This window comes from Xylocopa sonorina, chromosome 15 (assembly GCF_050948175.1).
Source record: "Xylocopa sonorina isolate GNS202 chromosome 15, iyXylSono1_principal, whole genome shotgun sequence".
Taxonomy (NCBI): Eukaryota; Metazoa; Arthropoda; class Insecta; order Hymenoptera; family Apidae; genus Xylocopa; species Xylocopa sonorina.
This window is the reverse complement of record NC_135207.1, coordinates 6,002,589-6,021,735: the sequence shown is the minus strand read 5'-3', so window position 1 is coordinate 6,021,735 and position 19,147 is coordinate 6,002,589. Positions and strand designations below refer to the sequence as shown.

The 19,147-nt window shown below is 43.0% G+C and overlaps 2 protein-coding genes and 2 non-coding genes across 4 annotated transcripts in view; all 4 read right to left on the bottom strand.

The window, feature by feature from the left end:
- The window catches only part of LOC143430729 (uncharacterized), a 63,052-nt gene extending 59,373 nt beyond the window's left edge, over positions 1 to 3,679 (bottom strand). The window contains exon 1 of the mRNA XM_076907124.1: positions 3,420 to 3,679. The gene's annotated coding sequence lies outside the window, so the exon portion shown is untranslated. The remainder of the gene's footprint in view (positions 1 to 3,419) is intronic.
- Positions 3,680 to 13,759: 10,080 nt separating this feature from the next.
- On the bottom strand, positions 13,760 to 17,362 carry LOC143430681 (putative odorant receptor 92a). The gene is made up of 6 exons (XM_076907059.1): positions 17,161 to 17,362; positions 14,927 to 15,264; positions 14,632 to 14,850; positions 14,463 to 14,567; positions 13,932 to 14,090; positions 13,760 to 13,854 (listed from the first exon to the last, which is right to left on the bottom strand). The coding sequence occupies exons 1-6, from the start codon at positions 17,360 to 17,362 to the stop codon at positions 13,792 to 13,794; spliced, it is 1,086 nt and encodes a 361-aa protein (XP_076763174.1). The 3' UTR covers positions 13,760 to 13,791.
- A 940-nt stretch (positions 17,363 to 18,302) lies between these two features.
- Positions 18,303 to 18,374, bottom strand: Trnae-cuc (transfer RNA glutamic acid (anticodon CUC)). The gene has a single exon. It is a non-coding gene; the product is annotated as a tRNA-Glu (tRNA).
- Positions 18,375 to 18,810: 436 nt separating this feature from the next.
- Positions 18,811 to 18,932, bottom strand: Trnal-caa (transfer RNA leucine (anticodon CAA)). Its single transcript has 2 exons — positions 18,895 to 18,932; positions 18,811 to 18,855 (listed from the first exon to the last, which is right to left on the bottom strand). It is a non-coding gene; the product is annotated as a tRNA-Leu (tRNA).
- Between the last annotated feature and the right edge of the window lie 215 nt (positions 18,933 to 19,147).

Genomic DNA, 19,147 nt, shown 5'->3' with positions numbered 1-19,147 from the left:
CGTAATCATTATAGTATCGTCCCAATCGAAATCGACCGTTAGTTAGAATATTCTATGGACACCGATGACCAACCTGCGGTCCATTGAAGCTGTTTGCATGAGTTATTGCAGTCGAACTGGACGAGTGCCTGTGACGTCTGCATATCAATTACTCAGAAATCGAATCGATCAATTTCTCGCTTTAGAAATTCCTCAAGCTCGCTACCATTGATACAATGTACCAAAATATGCGAAATACTTAGAGATGTATTTACAAAATGATCGAAAAATTCACATATAACGCGCGTCGCATACTTTACTGTACATTTATGTTCGTCAGGGATGCGTGAACACGTTCACGGTTGAGTAATAAATGAACGAACGTAATAGACGTTGGCTAAATGATTTCAAAATTAATTTCTTCGATCGTAACGTATGAAAGATGATCCCAAAGCGATGGTTGATCGTTCATAGGAATGGCAGCGAAGAAGAGTGAACTACGGAGACTAAAGGGTCAAGAGGAGTTTTCATTAGCCCCGGTGGTTGCGGACAGGGATTAGATAAACGTTATTCAATGCACCCGCAGATATTCTATCATGAATTATTACTGCGAAGCGTGAACGTCGAACAGCGGCACGTAATGTGTAATCAACCACAAATTACAACTGTTCGACAATGAAATTACCGTTGAAACCTAAGGTTCGTTGAATGAAAACGACGATGAAATTAAACTCGCGATACTTGACCACCTACTGTGCGTAATATTCCTTACAAATTATCTATCAGCTGAAATCAATTTTCCTCGACACTTTTCTTTATCGAGCCCACAATTAATAGAGAATTACGATAATCGTAATGAGCAGAAAAAAGAAAGCAAAAACCAAAACTGATCAGTGTGATTTAAAAACTATAAAGTGGTATTCAACGGATCGTTCTGGAATTTCCAGCTGGAACGTGTTCAGGAAATTCGAAAGATGTCGACGACACGTAACAGGAGTCATCGTACGTTTCCTCGATCACGGTCATTTACAGGCACGCGAAACCACAACGTTGTAAATGCTGAGAGCGCCCTGTCGCTAACGAGATTTTAAAACGGTTGTTGTCACGAGGCGTTTTACTGCCTGGCCACCTGTTCCCCTTGGTAATTAAAATCATTCTCTACCGAAGCTGAAAACGACAGGAATTATGCCTAATTGCAGCGTTGGCCGATTGATTAATCGTCAACGCGATCATTAGAGGGTCATAATCGACTCTCTTCTGTAGCGAATTTTTCCCAATCTTGACCCGTGCGCGAAAAAAGCAAAAATTCTGTAACGGCCCTACAATAAGAGACAGGAGGTACGGTTTAGCGATCTCGTAATCGGCTTACTCCGATTTCTCGCCAAACCAGACTATCGGTGGGCCATCCGCTGGCTGTTTTTGTCTCTTTCCGCATTTTATTGCCGAAGAATCTCGATAAATACGACGCGTACGATAACGTATGATACTTACAAAAGACAATTACAAATTCTTCGGTGAAATAACGATAAATTTCAGGATTAAAGATTACACGCGAGAAAGTAAAGAAAAACCATTCGCATAAAGGTATACTAGAACTAATTGCAAATTTCTAACTTTCCTTTCTACTGAAAGTATAAGCTACAAGTTACTCTTACGTAATTTACTATTTAATTAGCCCTCGTTCATATAATATATTACTATTTGTCTTATCGCGTCATCTGGCTACGTAAATTTCCATTTTATTCGTAAAGCTTACGTAATTCCTACGTTGATACGGAGCATCCTCTTTGCCGATCAATAACAAGAAGAACGGAAAGGCCTACAAATTGCTCGTATACGTCAAGTCATTCAGGTGGATCGTTTTATTGCTTCCAGCGCGTAGAGAGTCTGGTTTCTTCAGGGATCTCTCTCGCGAGATCCAGTAAGGAGTAAAACGAGGGATCACGGAAACTGGAGCACCGAGGCGTGGCAGGACTGAATGAACGTGGCCGCAACCCGTCTAGCCGATGAAGGGGAAGCTGGCTTCCTAGGTGAGACCCGCCGCCGGCTCCTAGCACGTTCACGAGGTCTCTCCGCTCTTATTTTACGAGTATAAAGTGGGTGTGTGTGTCGAGGCGGCTTCTATGCGGCCTTGCAAGGTCGTTTCCGTGCCGCCATTCGACAAGGGGATTACGTCTCTCTTTCTCCCTTCGTCCAATTAGCCGCGACCAAAGGGCAACAATTTTTCTCGCGCCATCGCCGCAATTTTTACGAGCCACCGTGCCAATTAAAAGAAAAATCGAATGGACCATCAAGCGGGCCCGCGATCCTGATTACGATCGATCGAACGAGAACGTAACGATGTTGGCCAATTTCCAGGCGCCTCCGTTTGATCCTTCCGCGTACACGTTTTCGAGGACCATTAGTCAGGCTGGACCGATAGATGTCAACGGGGAGGTGGAAGTTGTAAAATCATTTGGTTTAGTTAACGAGAAGAATTTTTATAGCGACTCCGCCGAGGATTAGGCGTTTGGAAATCGAAATTTGTTAAGCGGCTTTACGACGCCGATGGCTTCGATACTTCTTGGGACATTTAGAGAACCGTGAGCGTACGCTGCGATATACTTTGAGTATTTTAGAAGGATGTACGGGAAATTATACTCTTCCACTGTTAATCATTCTGTAACGTGAAGTCTGATAAAGATGTGATTCGAGATGGAACGTAAAAACCTGATTTCATCCTCGATTCGTACGCAGCTACATTTATATGAAAATGATATATCGTTCGATCCATTTCTCTCGTACGCGACCCTATCATCAGGAATTAATTTTATTCATAGTCAATGAACAAGTATACCATATGTTCTGTATCCGTCTATTTCTATATGTATTCCGGGTATTTCACTTATATACTAACGGAGGTAATGTGCATAAATTTCGCGCGTAATCAACGAGACATTAACCAAATGTTTCTGGTGCCAGGAAACTTACGCGTATTCACTCTACACGAAATCGTAGAACGATTACGTTTAACAAGGACCTAGGCGGTGTATCTCTTTTTTGCGATGATGAGAAAAAGTGACGCGTTCGAACGGACAGATTTCTAAAAAATGATTAATGACCAAGCGCTGATTAGAAAAAAATGATCGTTCGCACGATTTCTGGTGGGCCAGGCGTTACGTCTTAATCTGTACGGTCGCTAACGTTGTTAAAAATAGCGCTTTAATAGACACTCGTTTATTTACTGCTCGGCTCGAAAATTGCCGTAGGTGTTCGAGACGACAAGATACAGCCAACTATTAATTTACCACACCCCTCTGTTTAACTACACTCTATCTCCCAAGGAATTCGTTTCAGTCCACGTCGCGTGAAATATTTCGCAAGATAAATTAAATATCACAAGGCAGGAACACGTCGAAGGATATTCAGAGAAATAACAGGAATGAAAAAAATAGACTCACCTGTTAAATTTCAACTGGATTCGACGAGCCATGCGGTGAATCCCATCGGTCCCACTGATCAATAAAGACTGATGATGGATGACCCTCGGCAGCACGTGCACGATGTCTGTCGGCGGTCCCAGAAGTACTTGTATCGCGCCGCTTAAAGGATCCTCTTCATCTCGACCGATCCTCCCGTCTCCCTTCGCACAATCTTCCTTTTATTCTCTTCTTCCACGGTATTCACCACTGTTTATCGCCAAACGTGTCCGTGTTCTTCCCACGCGTGACCAGGGATCCTCTCCATCGGCTTCCAACAAATTCCGATTCAACGAGTCCGCAGTACCCTCTTCCCTCGAACGAACCTTACGGCGAACGAGTCCCTTTTCACGAACTAGCCCCACATATCGGAAACAACACAAACCACTTCTCGCAATAGCCGGCGAACGTTCTACAGAGAGCCGTTCCTTAAACGAACGAGGATACTCTTCGCAAGGGTGGTCTCGTGTACCAGAGCCTGTTCATTGACGGTCATGATCGTGCATAGGGCTAGCGCAGAGAGGGAGCGGCGAAATTGCGTGAGACAAGAACCGACAGCAACAGGTGCCCAGTTCCCATAGGGACGTTCGCCTAGCGTGTCTGAGCGGTCCGCTGTCGGTGAGTCCCGGGCGTCTCCTCTTTGGGCGAGCGAAAAAAGTTGGGCGATCGGTTTCGGGGTTGTCGCGTGGCTCGCAGGGCGTCAGGTGAACGTGTTCTACGAGAGGCCAGTGAGCAGAGAGGCAACGGCAAGGTAGGGTTTCGGATCCGTGCTGGCTGGTGGTCGAGTAGTTTGTGTCTGAGAGCGCAAGCGGAGCTACGACGATCTGGCTCCGTCTCCTTTCCGCGGTCGCTGCCTTTGTCTTTCCACCGTGACTCCTCGTCCCTCTTCAGATCCTGGCGACGCGATCCCCTCGGAGAACTTCTTTCTCTTTCGGTCTCTCGCCTTGCTAGATGGCGCCAACCAGTGATAGCTTCGAACTAAGAAACTTTACAACTCGATGCCTCTTGGATCCCATCGTCCTTCGTCCTGGTGGAAACCCTTTCGACTTTGTACGATTCATCGACCTCGAACGACGAACGGTTCTTCTTCCTGGTAAACGTGTATGTTCAATCGCGAGGATGATGTTCTCCGATGATTTGTTCGGAGCAGGACTTGAATGCCACCGCTAGAACGGAGAGCTCTTGTCTCGTTTCTATCTTGGGGTATCACCTTGTCGTAGCAGTAGCGAATCTTCTCGTCTTCGAATCTTTTCGTCTCTCCTTAAGGAATCTTAGATTCTTCTCTGTTCGTCGTTTCTCATATCACTTCGACGATCCCAGCGGGCACACGTCTGTTTTGGTGTACGATTTTTATCGACTTTCTTTTACGGGGAAACTACGAGCCGCTCTTACCGCTCGTCCATTAAATCTAAGACTCGGTGTCGTCGACTCCGATCGAGGAGCACGACTGACCGTTTTCACCGCTTCGAAAGAGAATCGATCAACGACCTGTGCGCGGTTTAGCGTTTACGCGATACCCTATTTCCTGCCAGACTGGATGCTTCGTTTTCGCGCGGGCAGAACATAATGCCAAGGCCGCTCGTGGCTCACGCTCGAGCCGCGAGTAATGGGTCCTCCAGTTGGTCATTCATATAGTCGACGCTTGCATGCACCCGTGCGCAAGGTAGCCGATGGCGTTTTGTGTCGAACAGAGTTTGTTTTCGCAGTAAACATTTCGATCGCGCCGTACGAGATCAGGGGAAAATAAGAGACTAATGAATTCGAGGAGGTAAAGGAAATTAGAATATATGAACGCGTTGCAGATGAAGTATGCTCTGTCAGATGAAATATTAATAATGCGTCTCTGCGATGTGTCAAAGGCGAGTAATTTATATCCGCGGGTAAAATTCTTCTTGTCACTAACAGATAGTGACAAGGGTCCGAAGGGTTTTCAGAAAAATCTCTCGACTCCGCCGCTCGCGCAGCATTACACGCGTGTGATGGCGCTCATCGATCAGATAACTGTTAACAGATCTCCGGCAGGCTTCGATCGTTAATAAATTTCAAGCGTACCAGAGCTATCAACCGCGACGCTACTGTTCTCGCATTTTTACTCGCGTCTCGCTGGCACGCATCTAACGGATGCAACTTGTTCCCGCCATCGCGGCTCGCTCCAGCTGTCCCACCGACGAAATCAGATTTTCGTTGTGGTTAGAAAAACGGACGATTAACATTTTGTAACTGTAACGTTCGTTATCGCGCTCGCCACTCTTTGCTCGGATTAGCCCCGATAACTTGCTGGCACCGGTAAGTTTTCTTCGCGACGAAGTTTTATTGCAAATCGTCTGTTACAATAATGTACGCCGCGCCATTAGATTGCCGTCGCCATAGTCACGGCCTATTAAAGATCAACATGCTAAACTGCTTCGACTCTTATCACACACAGCAATGATGGCGTTCCTATGTACCACCTATCCATAGAGGTCTTATAAACTACAGTTTAAAGTTACCCCCATAAACCTGTTACAAAGGCGAGTTCCTTGATTGCTTATTTGAAATTCTTGAACGTTGTACGGTTACCATTTCTGTTATATATCATCGAAGTTAACGGGTTAAGCCACGCATCGTCCACCCTGGTCTCAACCGGCGAATAAAAGATTTGATAAGTTATAGAAGCTCGCGTAATTGGTCCACGCGAATATCCTCAGAGCATCTATATTTACTGTCACAAAATATTTTAAACGCGAAACGGAACTTTCGCGCCGCTTCTTTACCCAGGAAGTTGAATCTGTACGTTCGCGGCCGTAACATATAGGAAATAATGTACACTCGTATCATAGATTAGACTACTGAGACAGTTTTCTTCGCTTGGGCGAGACTATATGCTGCGTGTATCTTCCCGCGATATCAAAAAGCCAGCCGTTTTAGTTGCACTCTGTAGAACTCTTGAACACGCCTGCAAGACACTGGTTCACTATCTCACAATTTTTACGCGATACGCGAAACGTTGATTACGGGGGACCCTTGGGAAATATTAAGTGCACTCCTAGAACATGATGTGCACATCTCACTTAACATCGATTCGTACGTGGAGGTTGCTCGAAGCACCCGAGAGACGCGTTATTATACCGGTCGTTTGAAAACAAACCGTTTCACCTCTACCTGGTACTCAGTTTACGATCGTTTCAAATGTATTAGCTACATTTCCTGGTTTCGTCTAGGCATCGTTGGAATATCAATTTCTCAATCTCTCTAGCTGCGAAAAAGTTCCAGAGCGATTCGAACATCCAAGGAAAGAACGGAATTTAGTTCCTCGAGAGAAATCGAGCTGTGTACCCGGTATATTATTGAGAGAGAGAGAGAGAGAGAGACAGATTGTTTAACGATCCGTGGTGTAGGAAGAGGCCTGAAAACGGGGACAAGTCTCGCGCGGTTCGAAGCGCATCGCTTTGTGACGCTGTTCACGATCAGTCGCTTCGTTCACGGACGAACACGTGCCTACTCGAGCAAGTAGCTAGGTCCAGTCTCTACTTTGCGGATCATTAAGGGTTATCACAATCAGACTCGTAGCCGCGGACGAACCGTGTAGAACGTCGATTTACACCCCCCTGGTTCGCTTCCATGGTTCAACGCGCTGTGGTTGCCACGAAACTGATCCTGCGAAGTCGCTGCTCGTCGACTACAGCTTCGAAAGAATACTTCCTGCATCGACGTGGGCTCGAGAACGAAACTTGATTAGCATTTTAAACGGTGATTTTCTCTTTTTAAAGAAACCGCGAGGAGAGTAACCGGTAAATTCGAGAACGGTTCGTATATGAAAGACGCTGATCTATTGATTGAGAAATTAAACGATCGAAGGGTGAATTAAGTAATTACCATTTCCTGTCGTCGATAGCGTATACGATCGCCGCAGGGCACGAAAGAAGGGAACGGCAGAAACGCGCAGCATGGGACGAGGAAGATATCATAAGGGTAACTTTTTAATTGCCATTTTATGGGACGACTTAAGAGATACGTCGGATCTTTGAAGCGCGCAATGCGGGCGGTTGTATAAAAAAAAATCTCGATGTGCATGAATTACTGTAATTTGAACCGAAGGACTGAATGAAAGAAGAATATATCGGGGGTGATAAATTTTTAGTATCGTCGATATAGTTCTGGTTCCGTTTCTCGGTGATGATTTTATATTTGGCGATAAAAATTTGTAGCATCGTCCAGATAATCCCACCGGGGGGTTTATCCGCCTGATAGAGGATGTTTGAGTGTTCTATAACGATAACTAGAATGTTCTTCGATAATTCTGGCTACCAAGTTATTTAACTGTTATGAGAGACTTCCATTTTTGCATGTATTTTGATATCTTGACACTTCTTTAGAAATCAGTTCAAGCAAGTTTGTGCTCTGCTTAAGGATCAAGTGAAGGTTTATGGCGCCCGCACTTTGGTAATGTCTGAATTTCTTATCTCCCCAAGATAGAAACACGCGTTGCAACCAAGATTATCATACGCCTTAAGGAAATTACCCCGATATCTGTTACAAACACGCGTCTAAATTAATTTTAAATTATTCCATTGATAGCGAATCGTCGCTGTATATAACAAAACTGGAACTAGCCTAGCAACTTCCAAACATCTTCAGTGGCTCGTGTAAGGTTAACGAGTATACCTTGCTGCTAGGGGGAATTATGGTCTGGCCTGATCGTTAACCATAGTTTTTAGTTGCTCCACGCATATCCTTCGATAACGGGTGGCCACGCAACTATCTAATGCAATGTATTACAGGATACTGTAACGATCTTAAGACAGCATTAATTCCTTACTAATTAGGTCATATTACATTCGTTTAGTTTAAGAAGCATGCAACTTTGTATAATCGAGCGATAAAACGGGAACAGTCTGATATCTAGAGCACAGTGTTGCACGTAAATGCGTTCCTATCCATATTTGTTGCATCGTATGGAGATGCCTGGGTACCGGATCCGGGCCACCTCGAAGGTGATCGCATAAAAGGTAACAGTTGGCATTTTTTTTTTCGCCTCGCCCGAATCTCTTCCGGTATAATCGATGGCACTCGTAACCGCGCATGCGATAAATCAAAGAGGAACATGCGGTACAGCGGCAATCGCCAGCACACGAGGGAGAGTAACGCGGCTGTTGCCGCGAGAGCGTACACCGAGAATTTTAATGAACGCGATTGTCGTCCGAATCTTCTTCACGTGCGAGCATCGCGCGACACTTGCGACCGATAACACCTAACCGGGCCACGGAGCCGGTGCTCGTGTCACAGTGGCCCACGCACTGCACCTCGTTCGCACGGTACCGGCAACGATCTCATAAATTATTCTCGTAATCAGCCAGTAACGAATAACGATGCGGAAACGCGGGTTTTGCGGCGTTTCGAACCAGTTTTGCTCATGATCGCGCTCGATTTTCGATTCCTGCGATCGAGACCTTGCCTACTGTAAAGATCTCTTTATGTAGTTATCAGATAATTCCTATATCTAGTGTGAATCATAAGGTATTCTATGCGAGTATCTTTTTTAGGGTAGTTTTGTTTAAAAAAAGTGCTTTATTTAACCCTTTGTACTTAGAATTCTAGTCTTGGATTGTACGCAATAGCAAGTAAACGGTTTTTATTCTAAATACAGTTTTCTCGAGTTGGTGGAAGAAAACGTTGTAGCACCCCCGTGTGCAAAGGGTTAATTCTTCAAATGCGTTATTAATGTAAAAAGAAACCAATCTAATATAGCCTTAAAAGGGTTAATCTCTCGTGCAATACTGTGAATTAAACGTGGAGTTCGAGAGGCGCCATTTTGTCCTAGATTATCTAACCTCACATGGTTGGAATGCTTTGAAACTTTTAGGTGTTCACGGCGAATGAGTACGGTTCTTTCTAAGAGATACGAGCGGTGTAATAATTTGTCAGTGCAGAGGTCTGTTCGTGGATAGCCTGATGGCGTTGGCAATTTTCATCCCGCATCGTTTCCCCGTGGAGAGCGGTGTATTTTTTATCCGACCAGTTCTTCAGCCTCGTACGCGGCTGGTTCCGCTTGACTTTTCCGTTATTTGCGAAAAGACCGTGGAACGTACCCTCGATCATAGGAAGATCGATCGATCCTGACGTACTTTTTGCTCGCCTGTCCCCTGAGACCACCCGCAGCGATCAGTTTATTAATTTCCTCGATAAATTCTGAAGATGATACAGCGATCGCAGCCAATCTTGTTGCCCCAAAAATTCATTAACTCGGCTCGCTGAAACCCCGTTCTTACATAGTTCATTAAATTTTTACCTTGTCATGGAAGATCAGACTCTTTCTTGGACGAACTCTTTTTGCACGTAAAAATTGTTACTCGTCTTATATATATATATATTTTTTTTTTCAGGAGCTTTATCTCCCTTGTTCGAGAGTGTGTACGCGTATATATTTGTATATTATAATTTATGTGTGTTCGTTAACTGTAATTATTCCTCATAAAGTTAAGCCATTATTAGTTTCAACCCCTATCTACCCATCATACCAGAATCTGTAAATAATTATCTCTGCGTGATAAAAGATTTCCATTATTGATAACTAAATGTTGCCTGATAAAAATAAGATAAAATTCTGCCACAATGTGGCGAATGACGAATTCATCGAGAAAACGCGAGGAGGATTTTCGATAACGGATCGCTGTCTTAGCTTCTGGAGGGGTGAACAAGTTGCAAAGGATGTGTAACCACTTGGCAGTGAAGCGAAGAAGGATGTGCTTAATCTGCAGGTCGGTAAACGTGGCGTTGTCGTTTTTTTAAGGCGATGCAGGCCAAGGGGCCCGGCGGCGTATAAAAGTTTTGGCGGTGAATTTACAAGGTGTGCCGAAAAAGATGAGGAGCATGCTATAAAGATACGTAACGATTTGAATGACACAGTTTGGACGTTATGCGAACACACTGTGAATATATCTTACGCGGGTTGCGCTCACGATGAGTCTGTAATTGTTCAGACGATGATCGTATCGTTTAATGAGTGGACAAATATTTATCAATGACGCTGAATTTTTATCCTCGTATCAATTTAACATCGCCTTCTTATAACAAGTTGTATTATTCAGCCATTTTTAGTGTACATGAGACTTCTGTATTTATCATATACTTAAAATGTATTTGTAAAATTAACAATTTATATTCTATTTAAATAATATTCTATTATCGTGTCAATTTTAATGATAAAAGAGGAAATAAGTTGAGAAACGAGAGGAGAATAACGGTCGATATTATTCGTTATATTTTTGATACACTTTGTATATTCTTCCCAAATAAGGTCCATCGCGATTGCTCGAAAGATATAGTTCCCGAGGACCACACGCGGAACGTTTCATTTTTAATGTCGGATGAAATTCCTTGGTCATGTTTCACGGTACTATCATATCATTACGCTTGCCTTTGGCGATGTTTGCTTAATTCGCAAGTTAAACGGGACTCGCGTGCTTTTTTCCCTTGATTTGTCTTCCGATTAGCTGACACCAAACTGGTGGTTTATTGGACAATAAACCGAATTTACCTATACGCTTTTCAAGGGGTGTTTTCGTTTTATCACGAGGTGTTCGCGATTTCAGAGAGATACGCCAGGCGTAAAAGAAAATGAATTTCTATAATAACGCGTATCAGATGCTGTAAATCGTGGAAAGTATATCTTTCACTTCTCAGATTATGCGACCGTTGTAAATTATTTCCAAGACTTGGAATTTCTCCGACAAATTGGGGACTTTCAGTTCCCAATTTGACGAAAATATTTCACCGTATATCGTACAATGTTATATTGTACAATAAAGAGTTAACGCCAGCCACTCGTATTGACAGTCCCTAATGACCACTGCAATTCATTTCGAGTTGCTGGCTAACTCAAAGCCTGGAGCAATCCTTCGACACCGTTTCAGGAACGCGATACATAGAAAAGGAGAGGAGAGAAAAAAGGGTAACGAGACAGAAGCAAGGTAGGATTGCGTTGGGGAGGGTAGGAAGCGTCGCGAGCGGCGCGCGCGTGCATGATTGGCGTGTTTCCCTCGCGGAGAAAAGAAACAGGACCGCAAGAAATCGCGCGGCCAACGAAGCGTCAGCGGAGGTACCAGCGGGCAGAAATGGTACTTAGAGGAAGCCTACAGTTAGGTAACATGTGGCAAGGCGACCATCTGTCTAGGAAGCAAGTGCCGGTGGAATGGTCAGCCGGAACAGCGACAGTCCTCGTTCCTTTTCTATTCCTGGACGGCTCGAGTTGCCCGCCAGCGCGACGCAACGACGTGGATAATAATAATTACGCGTGGCCAGTTCAAGTTCAGGCGACTGCACGATTAATTATTCATCGATAGCTGCCGTCGCGCCCCGAGGCTGTAATGACTGGTCGTTCTTGTCGCTGTTCGCAGTTGTCTGGATGCCACTTTTCTTCCACGAGCAGCCTGCTCTTTGCTTTCTATCGTGTTAAAGTAGGAGGAACCACCGAGAGTGAGTTATAACAGTCGCGTAGCGAATAGGTGACTTCTCCGTACGACCGCTTTGCGACCGTGATATCTCGCGAGACAATGTCACCTGTGCGATACCAGGTACACGAGATACCTTGCTGTACAATGTCGTTGGTGGTATCAAGGTGTCAGCTCGCGTGTCGAGCAGTTCAGCGTGACAAAATATGTCGCTTTCGAAGCTTGTGCATTAGAAATCAGTTCATGAAACGTTTTAATGCTGAGTGTTACAGTTAAAGATATACATTCTGTATTTTTGCTGATTGAGATTGGTGGTACCAGAAGACGTTGGCAGCACCGATTGAACTTTAGTAAATTTCTCTTTCTCACATTGAGGTTTGACTATAAAATTGACCATTTTTAACGATCGACGAATAAAACGACAACCTTTGACTGCAGTTAGCAACATTTGTCGATACAGTAAGACTTCTATTCGCCAGTATCCCGTTCGTAAAAACGTACAGCCTATGTCATCGCGTGTTTCAATAGGAAGTAACTTCACAATAGTAAAAGAGCGAGGAGACGCATCTGCATATACAGATTCCGTCCTTTACAGCGCTCATAAACCATCGACACCTGCGACCATAATGGCGCCACGCGAAGGCCAAGCCGATCATCGCTAACTCTCAAGTTCACCACTGTGACGCGTTACCATTGTTCGAACCTTATGAAAACCAACTGTTCGACATTCGCAGACTCGATCGACTTGCCTTCTGATCTCTCGGTTACCTTGGCCCTCCTCTGTCTACGAACTTCGTGGCTTTCTTGGCAAGTCGCGGGGGGATCACCCCCGAAATAATTCGGCGCTTTCTTTTGCCAACGAGAATAATTGAAGCAAAAGGTATGCCGGTCCAGTTAAGGAACGGGGCTCTGCACGAAACAGGTGGAACACTATAAATCAGATAGCAATCGGCCGGACGAAACCGGGGCTTGAACGCGGAACAACGAAACACGCGATTCTGGTTTACATTGCGATACGCGACGCTCGACCGTTCTCGTACTTCAGGAAATCCAGCCATTCAACGACAGACACGAAGTAGTGAGAGAAGTTGCTCGTGCCTTATTAATCACTGAGCAGATTTTTGTCGTCCATTATCGAAGTGTGCGTAACGATTTTCACGATGCATAGCCGACTCGTTGCAACTCGTTTATGCCTAATCGTAAATTAGCCAGACGACGATTGTCAGGTCAATTTATTCGGTGAAACCGTAACTTCCGTTAATTAGGTCCGTGCTAGACTTGGATGTGCGCGAGAGGATATTGAATCTTGGTGTTTCTGTTAAGAAACGCGTAGTGCGCAATATTTCCTTCCAAAATTGTAAAATTGTACTGTTTCGTCCGATGTGATCACTCGTTGTCCATTCAATGGTCCAATTATTTGGTAACTGACCATATAAATGTTTCCTCATTAAAGTTGCAATTTTAAATTTGCGATTATTTGCAATTTTACATAAACGAGTGTGGAACGATTTCGTCCTGACTGTATCTGAATCTAGATTTCTCATCGAAAGTGTTCCAGCTGAGCGTTCCTCTTACTCTTCACTTAATAGTCGCTTTCTGGCTAACAATGTGAAAATTGCAGCTGTCCTCGATTATTACCGAAGCTGCACTAGCGGGCAAAAACAGAACGAATCGATAAATTCATGGTGCGCAAGGTGAGAGTTCCGTCCAGCCATAATTTGCGAGGTTGCTGGCCCGAAGCTAGGGGATGGATCACCGTAAGCACGACGAAGGAACAGATTGCAGTGAATCTTAACGATTATGGTTGGTTCAAAAATAGATTATATTTTTGGCTAAGGAATTATTAGGCCAGTCTCGCATCTCCGTTTTACCCAGGGAAGATCGTGTCGATCGTGCGAGGCAGCGGTAAAACATTGAGTCGAGCGTTAAACGTTCACCACGTGCATGTTGTTCAATAAAGTGAAGATCGAATACGACCTCCTTATGATCTGCAATAAGTATCGTGATGGAAAGGCACTGTTCGCATTGCGAATTATCGTATGCTACCAGGACTTCTTCTACGTACCGTGATAAAAGTCTGCAACGACAGGACGTAAAACACACCGGCCTTTAAAGTTATCGACTGCCTGCTGGACATCGTCGAGAGCGTAAAGACTTGCGCGATATTAGTTAGACGCTCGTGATGCCACCCGGAGAGCCACAGGCTCCTGTCCAGCACGGAGCTCTGACCGATGATTTATTATTTAGAATCCATGGTTTTCGAGAAACTTCGAAAACGTACCGTGACGCCACGTTTTCGTACGTTACTTCTTATTCATCCTACTATTTATAACCAAGTTTTCTCCCCGATCCCTTGTATCTCTATCCTCGAACACTTTGCAAATAATTTTTGAAGAAAAAATTTCGCTATAGGAATTTAGCAACGATGTAAAATTTATCGACAAGAATTTCTGTCGATTTATTATCCTCTAAATGATCTTCTATAATGGATTTTTTATACCGAATTATATATATTTAATATTCCGAACAGGAAAGTTTCGCTAACTGTCGCGTCACGGAACACCTGGATTAATCGATGGACCCGGTCGATTCTTACCGAGTAGTTCAACTCGTTCCCTATCCAGCACACGTACAAAAGCTGAGATATGGCCGCGGTCAGATAGATCCCAAACTTCATAATGTCCGAGCTCTGTCCTCCGACCTGTTTCGAACGGACGCAGATCGATCACCAAACCGGGCATGTACGCGCGACCATCGCTTCTTACCACGACAGCCTGGAAACCAGTCAGGCAAATCATCGAGGTGCTCGAGAGCATCTGAACGAACATGCTCGAGCTGTAGGTCTTGTTGTAATCGTTGGTCACGGATACCAATCTCTGATGCAATCGGAGGTACGTCTTGTAACGATAGAGGAACGTATTGTTCGATTTCTTCCCATTGTATACGACATTGTCGCACCTATATTTCTCGCTAATCTTATCCGCCTACGAAGACAAATTCGCTTAGATTGAATTTCGAAGAAGAATCGCCGAACGAAATCGACGAGAGTTGTCTTCTTACGTCTCTCGGTGTTTCGCTCGTGCAGTTCTCGAAATTAACATTGACGATGTAGAACAAGGCAGTGATGAAACTGCACATCGTCACGGTGATACTGTCCATCGCGATTATTCCCAGCAAACCGCCACAAACGGCAAACGTTTCTATACCAAAGCCTATTTCGTGCCAAGGCGATATTGCTGTGTCGAAGGGGTACTGCGCTCTGATCGGCAGATCGTTCTCCACTGGCGAGAAGAACAACAGAGCTACCCCTAACACCACCCCTAGCACGTTAAATCCGTAGAAGATCACTTTGTTATACGCTTGGTACGTCTTAATAATTTCTCTAACGTAGTCAACATCTACAAAGAATATCGGCCAGTTAAATCGTTAGAAACGAACCGAGGAGTGGCTTCGAGCACCTCTAGGAGGAGTTTGTGTATTCAATAGCAAATCATGCGAGACAATGTTAGCATTGCGACGTGACTAAGTACAATAAAAGTGTCGTACACTAGGTAGAGAGTGTATAGAAGGAATAAGTGATAAAGGACAATGAACCTGATAAAGCAGGTTTGCGAGAGATTAATTATTAAGATGGGTAAGAGTGGTGGGAAGAGGAAAAAGGCAAAGTGGTTCTGTATTAATCAGCTCTTGTAATGGTAGTTGATGCGTCAATTTACATTCACGAGACTCGCTCAAGAGAATTTGTTTTTAAATTATATACACCGTTTTACGACTTTTTTAAATTTCATAAGATGGTATTGGATTATTTCAATATGTAAACCTAGAGGAAAAATTGAATCTTGTGTTAAGAAATCGAATCCTAGGAGGAAACAGTGAAAGAGGGTCTATCGGTTCGAGTGGGCCACCAACTGTTTATACTTAAGGGCGTGAAAGAAAAACGTGTGCAGACTGCGTCGTCGCTTCTTTCTTAAGCGAGATGACCTCAAATTTTCTAAGAAATGATCCATCGAAGAATTCTAAGAAAGTTCCATTTTATCTAACCCATTTTCAATAGATGGTGTATACGTAATTCAGTTCTGCAGAAGATCAGAGCTTCCGTTCGATCGAAAGGGACCGAGAATGGATATGGCACTCGAGTACAAGTTTTATATTTAGGGTTGTGTCGTTCGCGCGATCATGAACCGTTCACGATCACCTTCAGCTCATCTTGTCGCGATAAACTGTGACACATCATGCCACACCTCGGAATAACGTGCATCGTAACGTGTCAAAAAATATCAATGCCACGATGCGAAACATCAGATTATGTCGTGTCATAAAGTATCACGTAACTCACGGTGCACTGGTGCCATAACATATTGCTACCGCATTACGGATGTTTATGCAAATGAATGCTTTTATCAAAAATGAGCAAACGAGTAAGATACATTTTTTTGCTGCTACGATCTGTCCTTTGGTTCGAAGGTGTAATTGCATATGTAGGTATACAGCATGCTGTTACCCAAAGGACAATAAAAGGGAAAGGCGAGGATCAACAGAAACCAGGCCTGTCGGGAAATGCAAGGCCCGTCGGTGTTTTTACCATGTATAGGGTGTCCTTACTTTTTTCTATACAATACGATCAAAAATTAAAGACAAATGTCGTACGAGCCAGTCATTTTATAAAAATTGTGACTTGATATTGTTGATGTGATCATCTTTATTGATAGATGAAATGAATAATAATTAAAACTGTTGTCTCATATATTACTAAGAACATAACAAAGTATTGACAAAAGAAAATAAGTGCGTTTTAATACCATAGTTAATAAAATTCCCCTTGTGAAAATTTGTACACCCACTCTCTGTTAATATGATACTTTTCTCTTATTTTCATGAGTGGAATATGCTGGCATCGTTGTGCAGAGAAGAATAGGGACATCCTGTACGTTTGAACGCGTTCAAAAGGAACTTCGTAAAGCGTGCGTAAGTGGTAGGAGGAGAAAAAGGGGAGCGAAGAGTTTAGCTAGGGGTAGAGACAGCGAGCGTACGGTTTTTAGTTTAGTCTTTAGTGTCGTGTCTTAGAGTGCAGTTTCCAAGTGTTGCACACCGTTTCGTTATAAAATATATCCTGTTACCCACTGATATTAATTAACAAGCGAAGCCATAGTGCGTAGAATTATCGTGCAACGAATAAATATATGTTACATCGTTTCAACGTGATAAAAAGATATTATAAATTTGCTTTAGTATAATTAGAGTTGCACCTTTTTGAGAATACGTGCGTCTGATAAAATCTGAATCGTTGCACTTACCTGAAAATCGGCAAAGTTCGTCCGCGCACTTCAGCATGTCGTCCAACAGCTTCATTATATCCTTACGACGAATCTGATAGTTCATCGCCTTGAAGATCACGACGAAGATTCCAGCGAATATGCAACCATCGTCCGTGGCGATCGATAAGTTGTCCATGTTCACGCAAATGTCAGCGAATAAGGTAATCGCAAAGATGTACATCGCCACTATAATCCATATTTTGTACAGGAAATAGGCGCTTTTTGTGAACGACGAACGTGTCGAATCGATCCCTCCAAGACCACTCCAGCTGTAAAAACAAACGATTCATTTTATGAATTGGATTGCACGGAATAGAAGAACCATTTACATAGATATCGCTATTGGTAATCAATTTTGCTATCAGTTATCCTGATATCATTCGTAACACTAATTATTCTGACTCAGAAATTTCGTTAACAGCAGGTGTATTGGTACAATTCTCACTCTAAATAATTGAATTGACTTTTCATTAGATCTCGAAATGGTTTCACCCACTCGTGACCAGATATCTGAGCCATCGAGTAAACCGTGTTCAAACGACTGGAAGGATAAGAAAAGTTCTCGTCTAGGTAAGGCCACTAAGTTTGTCCCGTATGGGTAAAATTCGTTGCACACTATGTACTCTAACCCTGACATGTTATCACAGGTTATTTTCATTCAATCTGACATGGTGGCTGTTGAGAAAATTACGGATAAACGGATGCGATTGTACGGCCGTTTTTCGGAATTATAGACTCCGATCGTGGTGCACGTGTCGGGGTCTTCGAGTCACTTCCGTGAATGTCTGCAAAAATGGCAGTAATTGCATGCCGATAGATAGATGAAGGCATGGTTCACCACGCGTTTACGCGGATAATAAAGACAGTGTAAAGCAACGTGTTGCGAAGCAATTGTATCGAATGTTACAATTGAAACACTGGTGATTCGTGGTATTCTAATGAATGCCTGTCCTAGTAACGTCAAGTAGAACTGGTAGCATAGTAACTGTTGGGTTTTCAGAAGTGATGCGTTGCGTGGATTAGGTTGTTTTTCTTCTTTTACTTATCTTTGATGTACAAGTTAAAAAATTGATAAAATAATTGTGAAAAACCAGTATTTAATTCAAAAATCAAAAGAATTTTTCCGGTACCGGGAATCGAACCCGAGCCTCCTGGGTGAGAGCCAGGTATCCTAGCCACTAGACCATACCGGATCTTCGAGAACGTTATTTTTATAAACAAAAGATATAGTCAACATAATAAACTATTTTGTTCATAAATATTTTTATAACATTAGTAAGCGATTTCGTATTATAACATATATTCATTATTTAAAAGATTGCACGTATATCATCGTGCTAGCAATGATTTTAACGCAGACTACAAACTACAATAATTATGAACGTTTAAAAATAATCATTTTTCAATGAACATTTTCAGAATAGTTCTTACACAAGCAACGCGTGGTTTTTCTGCTGTTACAAAATTATAAAAAAATTCATAATCGTAGGGATTTGAACTTGGCACAGTTGAGTTGAATTGCTCTCTGATCAAAAATTGTTTGTAAGTACTTTTATTAAAGAGTAGCAATGTGTATGGAAGAAGACATTGTTTTAGTTAAAAATTTACTGTAAAATGGCAAAAAGAATTTGTCAGAAGTGGGATTCGAACCCACGCCCTCAGAGAGGACCAGAACGCCCAATGAACTCAGAATTGAACTGAGAAGGTGAGAACCTTGAGTCTGGCGCCTTAGACCGCTCGGCCATCCTGACACTTGATGGACTCTGGTCATAAAATTTAAAACATGATTTACTCTATACTACTTCTATAATTATTGTAATACGTGGTTAAACATTTTTGACAAAATATTTTTATGTAACCTACAGGAGAATAAAATATTGTCATCATAAATAAATATATATATAACTTGTACAGTTTAAAATTCAAGTATTATCTGATCTACTCTTATATCGATTAGTTCCTGTTG

Coding starts and splice junctions, on each gene's coding strand:
- LOC143430681 (XM_076907059.1), bottom strand. CDS start 17,362: ATGTACATCTTTGCGATTACCTTATTCGCTGACATTTGCGTGAACATG. Junction 15,265..17,160: donor CGAACTTTGCCGATTTTCAG/GTAAGTGCAACG, acceptor TATTCTTTGTAG/ATGTTGACTACGTTAGAGAA. Junction 14,091..14,462: donor GGAACGAGTTGAACTACTCG/GTAAGAATCGAC, acceptor ATCATCGGTCAG/AGCTCCGTGCTGGACAGGAG.